This window comes from Saccopteryx bilineata, chromosome 11 (genome assembly GCF_036850765.1).
Source record: "Saccopteryx bilineata isolate mSacBil1 chromosome 11, mSacBil1_pri_phased_curated, whole genome shotgun sequence".
Lineage (NCBI taxonomy): Eukaryota > Metazoa > Chordata > Mammalia > Chiroptera > Emballonuridae > Saccopteryx > Saccopteryx bilineata.
Genome location: NC_089500.1, coordinates 51,684,085 through 51,704,999, shown reverse-complemented (window position 1 = coordinate 51,704,999; position 20,915 = coordinate 51,684,085). Strand labels below are relative to the sequence as shown.

Sequence of the window (20,915 nt, the reverse complement as noted above, 5' to 3'; positions counted from 1 at the left end):
ATTATTCAAAGGAAAATAGCTCCTTTTTCAAAGTAATACTGCTAGCAATCTACTCCAGACTTTCAAAAAGTAGTTGGCTTTTATGATGGTGGAGATATTCTCCCTTATAAATCATTAGTAGCAGCTCTATTAGTATAGAATTTAAGTGTGTTATGTCCTTTTCCCTTTTGAAGCCTGATGCATATATTATTTATCAAAATCTCTTAGAAAGATCAAAGTAAAGTGTTGTAAGCTAAGACATTGGTCTAAAATAACTAAATTTTTTGTTTCTGCTATTCACATCACACAGAAATAAAATATTTCTAAAAACAGATTGTGCTTGAATGTTAGAATAATTGAACATTTTTTATATGGTTATTCCCTTTTTATATTTTTACTATACATACCTCTAACAAAAATGGGGGCTTTTTCAAAGTAAGGCTTGAGAAACAAAAATGTTATGAAGTCACATAGTTTTAAAAATATTTGGTATAGTAACTGTTATTTCCACATTAGTTTAATTTCTGTCTTAATTTACTTTAAGTCCAAATCTTAAACATCTTTATCTCTCCTTCCCTCTCTCTCTCTCTCTCACAAAACCAGTAAAGTAAAAATAAGACAGAAAAATATACTAAATCACACTGTGAGTAGGAAATCAGCCAATCTAAACTATGGGAATTTCTACAGGTCAAATGACCCAGATGCTTCAATAGATGAATTATAATTTTAAAAATGAATAAAAGGAAGACCTGTCTGTTAAAAGTAAATTAAAAGATATATTAAAATTTTTAAATGTGTACAACTAAACTGTAGAGTCCAGGCATGCACACTTGAGTGAAGAAAACATAAATAAATGCAAAGTGATTAGAGTAAAAGTCAGAATGTGGGTTACCTTTAGAAGGAGGGTGGGGATTATGGTTAGGATGGAGTATATGGAAGGACTACTGAATACCTAGAAAAGATCTGTTGCCTGATCTGGGTATTGCTTATGAGGGTGTTTTCTTTATTATAATTGTTATGATTCAATTTTTATGAAAAAAAAAAAAGAGAAGAGACGCACATACATTCAGGAAAGACAGTCATCCAAGTTTAATAGTTATTACCTTCACAGGGATAGATGTACTATTTATGATGTTTGGCATGGTAATTAAAAGGAAAATATAATAAATAATACACTCACACACATATAAACAGATACATATATTGCTTGTTTTGCTTTTATTTAGAAATCATTTCAAACTTACAAAAGAGTTGCATGGAACTCTCTTTCTCCTTGATGATTAATTGGAAATATCATGTTCCATTAACTCTCAATGCATCTCCAAGTATTTCCTTTAAAAAAAAGCAATAGATAATATATATTTAATTGTGTGTGTGTGTGTGTGTGTTTGTGAGAGAGAGAGAGAGAGAGAGAGAGAGAGAGAGAGAGAGAGACACAGAGAGGGACAGATAGGGATAGGCAGGAAGGGAGAGAATTGAGAAGCATCAAGTCTTTGTTGTGACCCCTTAGTTGTTCATTGATTGCTGTCTCATATGTGCCTTGACCCGGGGGCTACAGCAAAGCAAGTGACCCCTTGCTAAAGCCAGTGACCTTTGGGCTCATGCCAGCAACCATAGGATTGTGTCTATGGTCCCACGCTCAAGCTGGTGAGCCTGTGCTCAAGCCAGCAACCTCAGGGTTTTGAGCCTGAGTCCTCTGCATTCCAGACCAAAGCTCTATCCACTGCACCACCACCTGGTCAGGCTAATATATATTTAATTTTTAATTGGACATATATAATTATTAGCCTCAAACACCATTCAGGGATTATATCAAATTAGATAAAGTATGTTTAAATATTATTTTAAACTATAAAGAATTATTAAGAAATCCATATCTTTTTTTCCACTGGATGTGCCTTAGGAAAATTGTTCACTTTTAACTGATATTTAAAGAATTGGCCATTATTGGAGTGCATCTTCATATAACACAAAATGAGGAGAAAGTAAAAAATTGTAATAGTTTTCACTATGTGTTCCAATATTAATTGTAGTTTAATCTGTTAAATTTTCAATTATTCATGACTTTGATATTAGGGAAATTAGATATAGGAAGTTCTGAAAGAAAACAAAAAATTGACAATGCTCCCACATTTCTACAAAGTAAGAAATTGGAGCACCTGGTCTGGCTTATTTATTTATGTATTTTTTAAGTGATGCTATAAACCCAATGTAAGCTATAAATGGAGGCATGTAAATAAAAACTTATTCCTCAAAAAAGAGAGAGCCTCATTTAGAAGATTCTTAAAGTGCATTTATAAATAATTAATGGACCGTATCAGCTTTTTTCAAAGACAAGTGAAAAGTTTAGATAGTACATAGATAGTTTGAAAATCTTGATAGTGCTTTTCTAGATTTTGCCATAGCAGGTTTGGTGTATTTGGGGGAGAATATGAGTATCTATCTTGCCATAAAATATAAAGCCTGTTTTTATACTTCACACTACATTAAGCCTTCGTTGACGCTGAAATTATTTGACTAGTCACCTCCAAAGGCACAATATTAGTTTCTAAAATGTTTGTGCTAAACATGGTTCCATTGGAAATACACGAACTCTGACCATGGACCGAAAAAAAAAATTGTTCCCTAGGTTTGCGTTTTATAAATAAGGAGAATTAACACCTGGGCACACACTGACATAAGTCTGTAATATAGAGGAAATACAATGCATTGGCGTTCAATGCTTTCTTCTGGGGGTTTACAGTTTGGAGGTGCTGGAAGGGAGGGGTCGCTTCTCCACTGGGCGGGAGGAGGAGCGCGGTGTGACGGCTCCCGTTCTGTGCCCCCAGGTGAGCGAGATGGAAGTGAACGGGCAGTTCGAGTCAGTATGCGAATCGGTGTTCAGCGAGCTGGAGTCTCAGGCGGTGGAAGCCCTGGACCTGCCCATGCCCGGCTGCTTCCGCATGCGGAGCCACAGCTACGTGCGGGCCATCGAGAAGGGCTGCTCCCAGGACGACGAGTGCGTGTCCCTGAGGTCCTCCTCCCCGCCGCGCACCACCACCACCGTGAGGACCATTCAGAGCAGCACGGGTGAGTGAGCAGAGCGGCTATCTGCCGGGTTGGGGCTGACGCCGCGTCGCCACCAGCCTGGCCTCTGCGCCCGGGTTGAGGCACACTGTCGTGGAAGACCGCACTCTGTGCCGTTGTGGCTATCACACAGTCACCAGTAACAAAAAAACATCACCCAAGCTCCACAAAGCAGCGGTTTAGCTACCCTATCTGCCTCTTTCCCCCAGTCTCTGGCCATATTCACACCCAACCGCCTATCTCCGTCCCCATCTCTGCTTTCAACAGAGGAAATTGCAAATACAGGACTAGGAGGGACAGCCTAGGGGACAGGTCTTCAGAAGACCCCACACAGCATCCTAGGAGCCAGCAGAATCGTCCCAAACCACTCCTCCTCTCCATAATCAGGCTCTGACTTTTAGATGTGTGAACCCCCCCCCCAAGCCAATTACACACACCCGATTATTGAGCATTTCAAAGTTGGAATGCTTCTTTAATTCTAAAATATCCAGAAATGACAGCCCTAAGACCTGAAATATCACTGTGAGGAAATAGGAGAAATGAATGACCCAATAATACTGATGGAACATCTTATGAGTTACCTTTTATATTGTAACAGAAGCCAGATTGATTTTATTATTTTAAAAACCTTCTGACTGTCATATGTAACAGAGCACCTCCTTTCCCCCTAAATTGAATTTAGATTTATGCCATTATACTGTATTTTCATCGGTAGATTTTAGTCAAAGAGGCATAGAAGAGCTTAACTGGTTTCCATGACACTGGAACCCGAACGGGAATGTAGGCATGAGTTGTGTACAACAATGTATGTGGCTTTTTTTTTATTTATAGCATTTGGGTCCAAGAAGAAAATCTCCTCCATCTAAGCAAGGCTTAACTTCATGATTAAATTTAGCATAACTCCAGTGCAGAATAGTTCAACAAGATCATCAGTCCTAGAGACAAGATAAATAATGATGAATAAATTAGAAGAAAAAGCCTATGCCAGAATATTGTTATTCAATTTCCACTCTAAAAGCATCAAATGTCTGTAATTATCATTCAGCCTAGAACTTTTGCGGGTTTGAGAATCAACCTGAGTTAAAATCCTACTAACTAAAGATAAAAGTTTGAAGTAGAAATTGGGGGGGGGGGGAAGCAATAGAAGTTAAACAACAGTTCATTCTTGACCAACATAAAGGAAGATCTCCGTAGGAGGGCAGGAGATACTCCCTGAGTTGCTTTAGCTCTGCAGGGAGCCTGCTGCTCCACCTGGCTGGCTCTCTCGAAGCAGTCCTTGTTCACTCAAAAATTCTATAACAGGCACCGATGAGATTTATAAATTAAATAAGGTTGATCTAGGAAATGGAAAAATATTTTTAATTATCATGGGCATATTTATGTGTGTGTGCATACATTCATGCAGTAAGTGCGGTTTAAAGGTCTGCCCTGTGCCTGTGACAAACCATTGTGTCCTTAGGTGTTTTCCCATTTTCATCATCCCCACAACACGCCCGACCCCTTCCCAGTGTCTGGTCAAGTCCTCACTCTAACATTCTCACCGCTTGCCAGCTGCCCTGCTGTACTGAACCCACTCCTTAAACACACAAAACGCAGATCCCTGCTCAGAAGAGCCAAGGGGAGGAAAAGGACCATTGGCTCACTCCTTCCGCCTCGGGGAACAATGTTACAGATCAAGTAGCCAGAGACTACAGATAGCTCAGTTTTTGCTCACCTCTCAGAGGATTTTGTCTTTTGAGAGACAATTTTCTTATACTTCTTGCAACAGTTCTTGTCTCACATGACCTTTCCAGATATTCTGGAGGTTATGATAACTTTGGAGATTACCAAAATGCAAACAACAGGATTGCCAGATAAAAGCTAGGTCACCAGTTAAATTTAAGTTTCGGATGAATAGTGAGTCATCTTGTAGTGTAGGTATACCCCAAATATTGCATGGGACATAGTTACATACTACAAAGTTATTTGTAGTGTTTGTAGATTTACTAAATCTGACAAGCTCTATCAAAGGTGATGAGTGGTGGGAGGGCAAACTATGTTGCTCTATTTAGAATCCAACTTGAATGGCGGAGGGGGGGCTTTAGCTGGAGGTCTTCTGTGGGAAAACACGCAAAATAGGAAGCAGTGAGAGAAAACACCATGGGGGTGATTGCATCTGCTCTTCTGGGGCTCTGTTGTCTCACCCTAAGCAATGGGTCACTGCTGGCAGCTCTCTGGATGGAAAGAGGTAGGCTTGCTGCAGCCGCAGGAAGGTAGGCAGGTAGGGGCAGGGAGATGTGACTTGCCCTGGGAGTGGAGAAGCATAAAATATCAGATTTTTGCACAGGGCTTCACCCTTACATTCAATTAAACATTAAGATGTATCTACTTTACAGCTGTGGAAAAATAAACAATTCAAGGAGTTATAAACCATTACAATAAGTTCTAAATAAGCACATCAGATAATTAGAAGAACAACCTTAAGACTTTTAATATCATCCTTCACAGTTTCTCTATACCATAGATTTGTTCTTTTTTAAAAAGCCCCGCTGTTTTATGATATAATAGGGTTCTGTGTCTTTCATTCTACCCTCCCATGACTCCTGTATGCTTCTCTCTCTCTGTCTCTCTTTCTCTCCCCTCATTTTTCCTCTCTCTTTTACATGATCTCAGTACTATTATACTCATCTTCTTCTTCTACTGGTTTCCTCCTTACATTAAATCAAATATAATTTCCTATTTTATAAAATCTACTTTCTCAAAGGATCTACTAATTTTTGAAAGAATGCACTCATCTGTGGAAATCAGGAAATTACTTTGCTCTAAAATTTTAACCATTTCTCCCATGTACACAGGTCAAATATACACCTGGGTTTGTATGACATGATGTATATTTTCCCTTTGTTTCTCTTTCTTTGCTCATTATTCTTGGATACTTACAATACAGTCAATTTTTCCCAAACTTACCCTTGCCTGAAAAAAAACATTTATTTTAGCAAATTGCAGTTGTTAGCGATAACTTTCCTTCCACAACAATCCACATTCTGAGTCTTTGCTTTTTGTGTCAGCCCATTTGAATTGCTCAAACTTTCATCAAAGTACACTATTAAGCTTTTCTCTTCCAGCCTTGTTCATTCTTCATATTAGTTAAGTGAAACTACAGACAGAAGGTTCACAAAAAGTGTCTGATACCATTTAGAAGGGTCCTGGTGATGGGCTGAGTTTTAAGTGGCTCTAAGGATCCCCTAGCAACATGAGGTGCTACAGATTCATCGCAGAAAACCACAGCAAATAGGGAGCTGAGTTAGAGTGACTTACAGTTATGCTTCCTTTGCTTTATTGACTTTTTGGCTTATCTAAATATGATAGAATCTGATATTCTCTTAGCCTATATAATCTGTTTCAAGCACACAGATATTTCTCCATCTAATGGGTTGAACAAGTTTGTATATAAACCACTGCACCTGGGACTACTATGTTAAGATTAGAGCACTGTAGGAAAGTAAAATGCAAAAGGAGACAGTTATTCTCACACCTGTGGGAAAACAAGCACCCCCCTCCCACCCAGTCATCCAAATAGTTTAATTAAAAGTAGAAGTTGGTGCCAAAAATATACCCAAAACCTCCACTTCAAAGTATTAGATTAAAGCTACCTCTATGGACTATACAGCTGCAATTATATGTAATTAAGGATGAGTTTTCTTTTTACTTCCTTAAATTTAGCATTTTCTAAGATCTATCAAAAGCACTACCATATTGTAGCTAGACAAACTTGTCTCTGCTGATACCAGAAGCCTGAATAAGTAAAACTATGGTTGAGTAATGAGCATTGGTTACACCCATACAGGTGCACAGACATCCACATGATCAGAAAGGCTAGCTACCCAGGAGGCGGGAGGGTCAGGTGATACAGAGAAGGAGATTTTTCAAATAAGCACTATTGCTTTTGTGATTTTTAAAAGTCAGTATAATATTTGAATAAAAATAATGCTCTGAAGAAATAGGCACACTGTCATGATACAGGATTCTGGTCTTTTAAGGAAAAGTTTCTCTTTGAAATTAATTGCTTTTTGAAGGAGCTTTATGTAGCAATATCATTTTTATATAGAGTCAGTACGTTCACTTGCCACACTGTTGCTCTTGAAGTTTGTGCTTTCTTGTTTCTTTATTAGGGGAACCTCTGAAAAGCTGATCAGGTTGAACTGGCCTCCAACAGTGAGGGCCAGACAAATGTCTCTCTGGGCAAGCAGCTAGTGTCCTCCAGCCAGGAAGTCAACATAGTTGGCCCTTTTGTGTGTGGCTTCAGGCCACAGTGACAGTAGTATTTACGGTTTGATTTTCCCAAGAAGAGAGATCACCTTTTCCTCTAAATTGAGACACATCCCTTCATAAATCTACTTCACATACTCTCCTAATTGCTGTCAACTCTGCCGTACTTACTCAAGCCTTGCTCAGTATAGCAAAACCTTGTAGGTCATCTGAGGTCGGCCAGTGTTCCAGAAGTTCTCCCACAGGTCTGGATCTTCACCCCAAGACAACCATCCTAGCAAGGCTATTACATCAAACCTACCTTCATGCACCCTGCACCCCGATTTTATACACCCTGCTCCCCACCGCAAAAACAACCTGGATACATAAGATCTTGAGCAGAATAACATTAAAGTAATAATCTATATTTGCAATACACATAGTAGGCATTCAGTAATGGAGAAAGAAAGCAGGAAAAAGCAGAGAAATATTTTATTTTTCTTATCTGGAAATTTTTCTTTTTTTAAATTATGAGCCAAAAGCCAAAAGTACATTTTCAAATTGTAATATTAATGACATAACACCATGTAAGTTTAAGGTGTACAACATGTTGACTTGTTACATTTATATATTGCAATACTGTTTTCACCATAGCATTAGCTAACACCTCTATCATGTCACATAATTATCGCTTTCCTTTTGTGATGAGAATATTTAAGATCCAGTCTGTTAGCAGCTTTGATATATATAATCCAGTATTGTTGACTATAATCACTATGTTGTGTGTTAAGTGTCCAGAACTCCTGCATCTTCTAGCTGCAGATTTGTAGGCTTTGACCAACATCTCCCCAATCCACAGCACAAACACACACACACACACACACACACACCAGTAACCACCATTCTACTCTGTTTCTATGAGAAGTTTGGCTCATTTAGACTCTACATATGGGTAAGATCATACAGTGTTTGTCTTTCTTTGACTTATCTCACTTAGCATAATGCCCTCAAAATCTTTTCTATTTTTCTCATGACTGAGTAATACTTACACACACATATATATGCATACATTTATATATGCATACCACATCTTTATCCATTCATTTGTTGATAGACATGTAGGTTGTTTCCATATCTTGCCTATTGTGAATAATGCTGCGATAAACAATAGAAATGCTTAAGTTAGGCGTCTACGGCCATACCCCCCAAGCGCGCCGGATCTTGTCTAGAACTGCTTAAGTACTTCACAAACTACATAATCAACAAGTGCTTGAATAATTAAAGGTGACTTTTCTAGGAAATAACATTGCTATTAACACAGTTAAATCATAAAATATTAGCAGCAGAAGAGACTTGTATATCATCTAATTCAGGGGTTTGCAAACTACAGCCAAATCCAACCTGCTACCTATTTTTGTAAATAAAACTTTATTAGCACAAAGTCACACCATTTGCTTACATATTATCTGTAGCTGCTTTCACCGTTTAATACCAGATTTAAGTAGTTGCTGCAGAGGCCATATAGCCTGGAAAGCCAAAAATATTCTCTGGTCCTTTAGTGGAAAAGGTGGGCTTCTAGCTACTAACAAAGTCAGAATAAAACCCCAGGCTTCCCAGCCATGGCCCTTTGCTTGTTTGGGTCCCAGCTCTACAAATTACTTATTGAGTGATTATAAAGTGAATCTGGACTTCATGTTCTTTCTTTTTAAAATGGAATTCTAATGCTGCCTTCCTTAACGACCATTTTTGGAGAATTCTTATAGTTTAGAGAAAGCTCACTTCTTTCTACCAAGCACTAATGAATACGTGTTTTTATAAAGCAATGAGGCAGAGGTTCAGAAGTCCAAGGGACAGACTTCAGTCAGAAGTATTTCTGAATAGAGTCTTTTTTTCCTATTCAGGATCGACCAAGTTCTAATTAGATGAATATCCAGAGCTCAAAACATTATTCTGGAATCAGAGAGAGCAAGAGGAAAGGGGGAAAGGCTCACGCAGCTTTTCCAGGCAAGAACCTCAGGTTTCTGATCTGACTGGTGGGAAGACACACACAGTGTTCGTTGCACCATTTGAGGGCATTCATTTTTGGATCCTCAGTACCTAATACAAGTGCCAGTCACCTAGCAGTTGTGCAATCTTTTTTTTTTTTTTTTTAAGAAAAAAGGGTAGAGGAGGGAAAGATGGTGATGGAGGGAGACTTGACTTGGGGTAGTGAGCACATATGCAGTGTACAGATGATGTAGTATAGAATTCTACACCTGACACCTATATCATTTTGTTAACCAATGTCATCCCAATAAATTCAATAAAAATTTAAACTTAAAAACAAAAAATAAATAAAAGATAAGATCAAAAACTAAATATACAGATATTGCCTAGACTGGTTCCTAATGAGGTTCCGTTCCCTGAATTTTTCCAAACACCCAAGTGACATCGACTTACCTCCATCTAAGGAGACTCTCAGAACAACAATGACAAAAAAAAAAAAAATCAAGGTTTGTGGCACAGCCTTTGCCTTTCGTGAGGTAATTTGGATTGTGTACCTGAGCAAACTGACAGTGATAACTTTGGAAGAGTTATACTTTTCCTTCCGAAGGGCATTCAAATTGTCCCCTGTACTCTAATAGAAATATTATGAAGTCAAAAATGCAAAAGTTCTGTCAGACGTAGAAAAAAATATAAAGTCTGAAGAACATCTTAGGTTTTCATCTCCTCGAGCTGTTTTGCTGTATATACTGTACATAAATCACCTCCTGGAAATGAAGCCAAGCCTCGAGGTGTCATGCTCTGTAGCAGTCCAAAAGTCCAGTGTTGTCCATCCAAGGTGTTGTCAATGGCCGATAGTGAAGGGTCCCTCCCAGTCTTCTGGCCTTTAGGGTTATTGTTATATTCAAATGAGATCATTTATAAAGAAATTCTATGTAAATTATAAATTACAATGCCTCTACCCTGGCTTTGATTTTAAATTTCCCAGCCTAACATAGTTTATTAATAATGATAATGGCTAAATTTTGGTCACTTACTAGTTGACAAGCATTATGAATTAGCTGCATAGATTATTTTGTGTAATATTAATGAATATTTATGCTGTGCCTTATGTAGTTCCTGACTAAGAATGAGGTACAGGAAAAAATATATAGTAAGGCTAGAGAGTTTGTTATATAACTTGACCAAATTGCTACCGCTAGTAATAAATAGAGCAGGCTCTTAAATTTGTGTTACCTGTCAATAAATGCTTAGTGAAATATTTATACCCTGAAATAATTTAATGCAAGTCTGTCTACTAAGTGAGAAGACTTCTCTTTCGTTCTCTCTTCCCATAAATATTCACTTAACTTCTGCCATGTCTGTGACTTTTCCATTAAAATTTCTGAAAATCTCTCTCTTTAAGAGAAACCATCTTGTTCACATGTTATTGCCATACCTTTTCAAATTGGTTTAAAGTGAAATTAAAGATGTAAAAAATAGAAATTATAATAAACAGAAAAATCAAATAAAATGTCAATACTCTTTGGGCTTAAAGTTTCATATTACACTTTGTCATTTTGACATTACAATGGATTTAAAAGATTATATTTATGTATATACCATAATCCCTTGATCTAGCTATCATGTTGTTAGACAGCACTGAATGGAAAAAAGACATTTTGCCCGTTCTCATATGAACTAAGCAGGTGGTAAATTCTATTTTTTGGCTGATAAAATAATCAGCCAAAAAAAGTAGGAAATTAGTCTCTCTGCCTTAGACTAAGTAAAAAAATACTACACTAATTTCATCCTGATCTGACTGGTCTCTTGATTGAGTTGTAAAGCACAGATGTGACATTCACAACCCAGTTACAAAAATCAATCAGAAAACACAATTAGAAAATCAGACTCCAGCCTGACCTGTGGTGGCGCAGTGGATAAGCGTTGACCTGGAACACTGAAGTAACCGGTTTGAAACCCTGGGCTTGCCTGGTCAAGGCACATATAGGAATTGATGCTTCCTGCTCTTCCCCCCCCCCCCTCCTTTCTAAAATGAGTAAATAAATTAAAAAAATAAAAGAAAGAAAATCAGACACCTTTACTGTGATATTTGTCCTGTGGGAAATTTCTCCAAAAAATGACAAGACAACATTGAACCTAAAAATTTATCTTTTTACCATTATGATACCTCCAATGGACACTGTTTTATTATTAAAGAAACTGCCATATTTAAAAGCCTTCGTAGTTCACAGTTGTCTGTTCCAATTCATGTTGAACTTTAATAAAAATAGGAAATTAATAGCAATTAAAAACCATGCATGGAATTAATGCTGGCAGCTGGACACCCTACATAACCACTTTAGTAAGAATGTTATGTCACTCCAGGCGGTAAATACAAGACCTGAGGCTTTGCATTTCTCTCTATTACTCTTGCCACTGACTTTCTGTCAAAGTGCTCAAGGCAGCCCTTTACTGCTGCCAAGTATCCTTATTTAAAAACAAAGCAAATCAAAATGATAGTACGTGATTTTACTATACTGGCAAATAAGTAGCAGTCTTATGTTTATTGTAATAAGGAGCCAATAATCATGTAGCCATTCACATTCTGAAACCTTTCTTTGCTACCAGTTGGAGTCTGATGACAAGCAAATTCCACAAGCATGTAAGATAATTGTTAGAAAAGGGTAAAAAAGAAAGAAAATTGCCTCTAAAAATATGACAAACTGTCAAAACTTTTGTTTTTAATCTCTAAGATGTTTTATGGTTTCAAAAGGATACATAATATTATTAAAATTAACTTTGCTTAACTAATTTCCTACTTTAAAGGTACATTCCTGACCAAGACAGAACTCATCCTGAATTTCTGGGTAGGACTGCCATCTTGTCCCTCTTAAAGCCTAACCTTGAATTTCTTTTTATTTCATATTCTTATTTCATCAAATATTTTTCCCCACAATTAAAATTTTAAATATAAGAAAATGAATTAATCCACTGCTTAGCTTCTGAAAAACGTTTCTGTCTTCCAAAATGTTGATTATGGCCAAAAAATCATAATGAAACATGGTTTCTTTTTAGCATTTTTAAGGAACTTCTTTTTATCATCTTTTACTTTTTATTTACAAATAATTATAGAATACAGGAATTTACAAAGCTATTACAAAGAAGCTCTGGTACCCCTCACCCAGTTTCCCCCAATGGTTACCTCTTGGATAACTATAATACAATATTAAAACCAGGATACTGACCTTGGTACAATGTATACGGAGAGTTCATATTTTATCACATGTGTAAACTCCCATAAGCACCACTGAAGTCAAGACACAGAACTATTCCATCACCACAAAGATCTACTGTTGTCCACATTCTACCCTTTTGAATAAAGTATAGAAACCTCACCTCCCTTCAATTTTTTTTTTTTTTTTTTTTTTTTTTTGTATTTTTCTGAAGCTGGAAAGACAGACTCCCGCATACGCCCGACTGGGATCCACCCGGCACACCCACCAGGGGGCGACGCTCTGCCCACCAGGGGCGTCACTCTGTCGCGACCAGAGCCACTCTAGCGCCTGGGGCAGAGGCCAAAGAGCCATCCCCAGCGCCTGGGCCATCCTTGCTCCAATGGAGCCTCGGCTGCAGGAGGGGAAGAGAGAGACAGAGAGGAAGGAGAGGGGGAGGGGTGGAGAAGCAGATGGGCGCTTCTCCTGTGTGCCCTGGCCGGGAATCGAACCTGGGACCTCTGCACGCCAGGCCGACGCTCTACCACTGAGCCAACCGGCCAGGGCCCCCTTCAATTCTTTTTTGTCTTCTCCCATTTATAATATAATTATCTTAAATATGTACATTGTTATACTTTTTGCTTCAAATGTCAAAAATAATTTAGAAAATTTTAAGAGAAGGAATGTCTCTTGTATTTGTTTTTTCCCCAGATTTGGGACATTTTCACCCATTATCTCTGTGACTGCATTTTTTTTTAAAGTGAGAGGAAGGGAGATAGAGAGACAGACTCACACATATGCCCCCACCAGGATCTACCCGGCAACACCTGTCTGGGGCCAATGATCAAATCAACCAAGCTATCCTCAGTGCCTGAGGCTGACACTTGAACCAACTGATCCACTGGCTGCAGGAGAGGAGAGGGAGGGGGAGAGAAACAGATGGTCTCCCTGACCCAGGATCAAACTCAGGACATCTGCAAGCTGGGCCAACACTCCATGTACGGAGCCAAGCAGCAGGGGCCACTGTGACTGCATTTTCATCCCCACTCTTTTTCCCCTGTCCTCTGGGACTTCGGTGACACAGCGGCCTCAACTCCCTCAATGGGTGGTTTGAGAAGAATGGTTTCCTTATAAGAGAATGTAGATGGGCAGTCACTGTTTCATCTCTAAGATGTGATGTTTTCTGCCTGCCAAACAAAACAATAATAATTCTTGCCACACATTTATGTGCCCCACCTACCACAACCAACTTTCACTAATGGGAAACCACCCAAAATTACATTTAGCTACTGCACACTGTTCACAGTGCCACTTACCAGTGTCAGAGCCTAATATAGTGTACCTTGAGATACGAATTTAATTTATTCTGTAACCAAGCTCATAAGTCCATCACCTCATATGTCAAACTGCCGATACTGGACCCGTACGCCAACGCGCCAACTAGTGGCAGCTCGGAATTTCGCTCAGATCTCGAACAAAAATACGGACCGAGTCACAGCTCGTATCTTAAATAAATAAATAAATATATATATATATATATATATATATATATATATATATATATATATATTCAAATGTTGGTCTCTTAAATATATTATATATTCAAATGTTGGTCTCTTCGTATCTCAAGGTACAACTGTATCTTCCTTCCCAATCATTTCCAGTACTACTTATCACCATTCTACTGCCTGTGGGATAAATTATACACTCTTTAATAATATCCAACTATTCAAAACAAAAACTCAACAACCTTGAAAAAGTTAAGATAAAGACTTCTCAAAAACAGCAGTATCAAATAATCCAGATGACTTTAGTGACATATCAAGTCACAGTGATATGAACTTTAATAGAGCACAACTTGTCTTAAACAATAATACTAACACCAGATATTCTCTGTTTATATAGGTTCTGGAATTTTTAGTTTGTTAAATTCAGATGGCAGCTACATCAATGTCTTTTCTAATTTATTGACAGCATTTTTATTATATCTCATTAAATAAAAAGATTAATGTAAATTCAGATAAAACTGACACAAATTACAGTAATTTTATTTTTATTTAAAAATTAGTTACCTGGAACATGAATAGCTGTCCATCAGGAAAAGAACAAGAAAAAGAAGCCCACACTCCAAAATCATTGAACTTTTAAAATTGCTTCATTCAAGAGAAAATACTCTCAACTTTGGTCTACAGCACTCTTGAAGTCTGTACTACTTTATATAAGGTCTCATATTAGTACCTTGCAATTTAAACACCGGGTTAAAGAGTTTAAATACCACTTAATTTATAGCTTTGCTGTGGTTCAGCAATTAGCCTTTCAAACATAAACCTACAGTTCTCACACATAAGATTTGCCCCATGAATATTTGTTGATAGTTGATTGATAGGTGAAAATGCAGGAAATTTTCTGCTTCGATGAATACTGAAAGTGTCTTGGATGACTCCAACCTCTACACAGAAGTGAAAAATACTATTTTCTCATGTACCTGAAAATAAACCACTTCATTTTAGGGCGTGTGGGATGGTTATGTTTCCCCCATACCATCTTGATGAACAAAGTTTCAATAATTTCTTACTTGAGGAAAGAACTTCTGGAAATAAGTGATAATAAGAATCTGGGAGACTGGCAAATGTTAACTTCTGCAAATAAAAGCTTTTGTTGTCTGACCAGGTGGTGGCACAATGGTTAAAGCATTTGGACTGGGACATGAAGGACCCAGGTTCGAGACCCCAAGGTCACCAGCTTGAGCGTGGGCTCATCTGGTTTGAGCAAGGCTCACCAGCTTGAGACCAGGGTCACTGGCTTGAGCAAGGGGTCACTCACTCTACTGGAGCCCCCCAGTAAAGGCATATATGAGAAAGCAATCAACGAACAACTAAGAGGCTGCAATGAAGAATTGATGCTTCTCATCTCTTTCCCTTCCTGTCTGTCCATATCTGTCCCTCTCTCTGTCTCTGTCACCAAAAAAACAAACAAAAAAATTTTAAAAATTTAAAAAATAAAAGCTTTTGTTTTATTCTCAGACTATTAATTTCACTTTATGCTTTTATTTCCACTTCTTTTAGCCAAAGCCTCATGAAGGTAACATTCCTACCTTTTATCTCTCTCTTATCTGTATACATGGAAGTCATGTTAATAGTATCATGAGTCCTGACCTGTCTCAAATCACTGTTTAATCTATAACTATCTGTACAAGAGGACTTCATGGGCTGCTGAGCACATCTCAGGAATGAATATAAAAACATTGAAAAATCTATAAAGGCTTTGCATCGATATTTATTCTTTCTATTTTTTCTATCTTTCTCTTAAAATGAATCATATTTTTCATTCCTAAAAATATTAGAACACTATATAAGGCCAGAAAAAATACTGATAAGCTCTAAAGCTACTAAGAACATGAGATTCCTTCTCTATTTTGAGTTTCCATTTTTTTAAAAAAAAAGCAAACACTTACTCTTCACTTCTATCCAAGTCATAAGATACCACCCAAGCCATATACTGAAATCTCAACTAACTTCTTAAATGTTTATTATTTTTTAACTTACAGTTTCCTTCTATGAATCTGTTCTTTAGAAATAATGTGAAACAAAGAAAAAATTATAGGCAAAGATTTTGCCATATTATTTATGATGGTGAAAGGTTTGAACAACCTTTGTTGGTGGTGAATACTTGTCTACCAGTAGAAGAAAGGTTAAGTAAATTATGGAACATCCACTTCAATGGATTATTAAGCCAACTGTAAAAATTATGTTTAGATACAGATGAAGAGATCACCACATTAACTAGGTAATTGAAAGGAATATACCCCAAGAACACCATATCACTGATTCAAAAATAAATGCACCTCCATGTTTATGGCAGCATTGTTCACAATAGTGAAGATCTGGAAACAGCCCAAGTATCCTTAGTGGACAAGTGGATTAAAAAGCAGTGGTACATATACACAATGGAATACTATGGGTCCATGAAAAAGAAGGAAATCTTACCTTTTGCGACAACATGGAAACTATTATGTTAAGTGAAATAAGCCAGGCAGAAAGAAGAAAAATATTGTATGACCTCACTCATTTGAGGAATCTAATGAACAATGTGAACTGAGGAACGGAATTGAGACAGAGGAGAGATCAAAGGGACCAGAGGAAAAGAGGACAGAGGGAAAGGAGATGATGGGATGGGATAAACCTGAAGGGAAGGGGGGAGGGTGCTATGGGGAGGGGAGCAAAGGAGATGTTGAGGGGAATATGGGGGAGGGGGGATGCATTCGGGGCAACACTAGAATCTATTTAAAAAATTATGTTTAGAAAGAGTTTATAATAATATAAAGGGGGAGAACCTATTATTATATCATATCATATCATATCATATCATATTATGCTAGAAATCTACAGCACATTGAAGCACTATCCAAAATTGTGTGTATGTATGTACACACATAGTTCAGAACTGTGGGAAGAAATTGTGCCCAGAAAAATGAAATGGGAGAAAATGTACTAGACTGTTAAACAGTGGTTATTTTTGGTACTGGAACCAATGATGATTTTGTTTTTCTTAATACTGTACTTTTTTCCCAAATTTTCTGTAGTGCACATGTTTTACTTTGAAAATAAAAGAAACGTTAGACCCTAGCCTGGTGGCTCTGCAGTAGAGCGTCTACCTGACTCACGGAAGTCCTGGTTTTGATTCCAGTTCAGGGCACACAGAAGTGACCATCTACTTCCTCAACCCCTCCCCCTTTCCCTTTCTGTCTTCCCCTCCTGCAGCCATGGCTTCATTTGAGCACATCCTCTACTGGCCGGAGAGCTGAGGGTCACTCTGTGGAGCCTTCGACTCTGATGCTAAAAAGGTAGTTCAGTTGTGAGCATGGCCCCAGATGTTCAGAGCATTGGCCCCAGATGTTCAGAGCATTGGCCCCAGATGGCAGTTGCCAGGTGGATCCTGGTCAGGACGCATGCTGGAATCTGTCTCAGTATCTTCCCTACTCTCACTTAAAATAGAAAAAAGAACTTTTATTTTTTAAAAAGAGATAGCAAACATTTTATGGTTAGTGACTTGTTAGAAGCAACAGTAGATCTCACATCAGCATATCTTTCAGGTTTCACTGTTTCTTTTGGTTGTTTAATTAAAATGAAATCTCCTGGGCTGAGAGGTTAGACCTGATGGTTGAGGATGGTCTCTACAAATATGCTGCTTTGGGACGGTTATTATTTATCTAAGCATATCACCTTCTAGGTAGAAACTCTTAAAGTGCAAAATAAAAAAAAAATGTTTAAAGTATTCTTTCCTTTGTCTTCCCTAACTCCCATAGTCATAGCAGTGAGGTTCTTGTAGATTTTACTGTTTTTTCTTTTTTCCCTTCAGCTTCAGAAGTACGTAGTTAATTTGCAAATGACAGTAGTGGATGATTTTTTAAGAGAAGGGCGTTCAGGACAAAAGAATAAAGCGACATAAACCCAGCTTACAGTGTCTTTAAAAACATAAGTCCATGCCTTTGTAGTTCTTACTCTGACAAAGCTCAATTCTCAGGTGCACATTTTCAGTTTTTATCAGCCAGAAAAGGTCCCCAAGCAATTATGGTGAGAGAAAAAGTGTCTGCCAGAACCACAGACTAATATAATAGTGTAAGCCGCCTGCGTTTTTAGAAAGGCATGAACTCTTTAGAAAGCAGAGAAAGTGAAGTGCTGAATGGAATTGTGGAGAGTGATGGAAAATATTCATTGTTGCTATTCATTAAGAAAGTGATGCTGACAATTTTATGCTAACAATGTATCAGGAGCTCTCGCTCCAGGAGAAGTAGCAAAGCATCAAAACGGAGGCGAGTACAGCACTCTGCCTGCTCTGGTAGAAATGGAAGTTACTGGGTTCATTAGTGACATTCTTCACAGCATCTGCCTTTTCCTTTCTCCAACCTTTTTCCTAGTCTTCTCTTTCAAACCTTTGCTTCCCCTTTCCTTTATTATATATTTTCCAGAGAGAATGCCAAGGCAGTTGGCATTGCTGAGCCATTCCAACAGCTCTAGGGGCGGTGAGACAAGATGGAAATAGCCTTGCTGACACGGTTATCTTTTATCACATGTGTTCTTCTGAAGTTCTCTGTTTGAGGAGACATGGTATCAATGAGACCCAAAACAAACAGCTGAATTCTCATCATTCACATTGTCACACTGGATTGAGCAGATCTCCCATTGGCTGGCATACCTCAACTGATGTCTCATAGGACACATTATTTCAGAAGCATTGTAAAACCCTCATCTAAGGAGTGTAAGAGAGAATGTTGTCTGCTGAGTTTTAAGAGCCATCAATTCATGCTTTTTAAGCCTGTTAGTAGATCTGTGGCATTTGAGCTGAATGTGTGTAACAGGAGGATTTCAACCAGAAGACAATGAGCAAACTGAAGCTCATGTCCTGCCTTGTGCTTTAGGGGGTTGTCCTTAACCTCACCCACAACCGCAGCCGTATGTGTTTATTCAGGGCCTTCTTTCTGGAGTTGTGTCTCCTCCATCCCCTCATGTACAACCTCTGGTTCTATTTGAAAACAGTTAACATTTTGAACACACGTCTATTTTATAATAATGCTTTCCAAATACAACTCTTCTTGATTTTAATTGCATAATGGGGAAGCCCTAAACCATCTTAGAAAATCATGCATGGCTTTGTTTTGCTTCCAAAAAAAAGAGACTTAATAGGATTATATTGCTGAACAAGAAGTCCACACTTCTTTCCTCAAACTGGTTCTGAATCAAAATGATGTTTAAAAAGGGGGGGTGCAGGTAGGGGGATTAAGAAACTTGCGGTCTTCATATAAAATACATTCTTAATTATGGAGCTGTTTCCGATGTTAATTTGGACATTTCAGAAGAGGGCAGATTCTTGGTAGTGCTCTCACTTGCCTATGTCATCCTCTATCACTCCAAATGATAAGTCATTTTAAAACCTTTTATTTTTGGATTTCCATATGTTAGCTTTCTATTTTTCCACAGAGGCTGAATAAAAGGTACCAGCAAATAGCTGAAGCATTCATGAGTAGACATATTGATCAATTCTGCTTCCTGCGCACTTTCTCTGGATGCGCTGTGAGCAAACGTGGGTACTCAGCACATCGGGAAGCCGTGCCAGCAGGGGTCGTCAAACTTTTTATAAAAACCGCCCATTTTTGTAGTGCTGGTTAACTTGGTCCCTACCGTGCAACCAAACAGCGCCGCGATTGGCCCATCATGAAAGCTGGAACGCCCACTAGTGGGCGGTAGGAACCAGGTCTACCAGCACTGCAAAAGTGGGCGGTTTTTATACAAAGTTTGACGACCTCTGCATGCCCAGCTTTCCTGCGTGCTGTTTCACAGGCAGTGTGCTTTTCTATTGCACGCGTGTCACACTGAATCTCAGAGGAAGGACCACTGAACAGTTATGATGTACTAAAGCAGGGGTCCCCAAACTTTTACACAGGGGGCCAGTTCACTGTCCCTCAGGCCGTTGGAGGGCTGGACTATAAAAAAAACAACTATGAACAAATCCCTATGCACACTGCACATATCTTATTTTAAAGTAAAAAAAAAAAACCAAAATGGGAACAAATACAATATTTAAAATAAAGAACAAGTAAATTTAAATCAACAAACTAACCAGTATTTCAATGAGAACTATGGGCCTGCTTTTGGCTAATGAGATGGTCAATGTGCTCCTCTCACTGACCACCAATGAAAGAGGTGCCCCTTCCGGAAGTGCGGAGGGGCCGGATAAATGGCCTCAGGGGGCCACATGCGGCCCACGGGCTATAGTTTGGGGACCCCTGTACTAAAGAGTATGATTGGGTGGAAGCAAACTGCTATTTATTTCTCCTCCACCAAACATGCTTCTGTCCCATCCCATACACCTTAATTTCATTCCAAAAGGCAATGTGCTCATACACATACTTCTAACTACTAACAAGCTACCGGTAAATTTACTCTTTTTAATCTTCCCAATTACTGCATAAACCTTGACTATCTGAGTTATGTTTCCATGGGCTTCCTACCCCATCCATCTTCATCGTTATCATCCTTTGCTCCTAATCTTCTCATTTGCCCGGTTCATATCAGCTTTTGTAAGTTTGGGGACCTATTAAATGTTCAGGAAAAGGTGAGTAGGAATTCAATCAGTTGCAGCTGTGCAAACTGGATCTCAGCTGATGAAGCGGTGAATGGAGAAGAGGCAGGGAGTGGAAGAATTGGTCGAATTGCCTTCATTCAAAATTAACCCTAATTGTGGTGTTCATTTTGAATTTGTGGTGGTTCAGGTTCTGCCATGTGTGTATATGAAGAAATCTCCCATAGCCAGTGTCTGATTTTGCACCAAAGCATTGCTTTAGGAGACTTATTGTAAGATAATAACAGCTTTAAATGCCAACAATGGGTCTTTTGTAAATATTCCCTTTATCCTCCCCATCCCCTCTCTCTACCCTCATTATCTGAGCACATCTGAAGGATAATTCTG

At 38.4% G+C, this 20,915-nt stretch overlaps 1 protein-coding gene across 6 annotated transcripts in view; it reads left to right on the top strand.

Annotated features, from left to right (window-relative positions):
• The window catches only part of DLGAP1 (DLG associated protein 1), a 986,787-nt gene that overhangs the window by 793,953 nt on the left and 171,919 nt on the right, over positions 1-20,915 (top strand). For all 6 annotated transcript variants that reach the window (XM_066246182.1, XM_066246181.1, XM_066246185.1 and 3 more), the window contains one exon: positions 2,808-3,048. In XM_066246182.1, the coding sequence (XP_066102279.1) occupies positions 2,808-3,048 (241 nt within the window). The remainder of the gene's footprint in view (positions 1-2,807; positions 3,049-20,915) is intronic.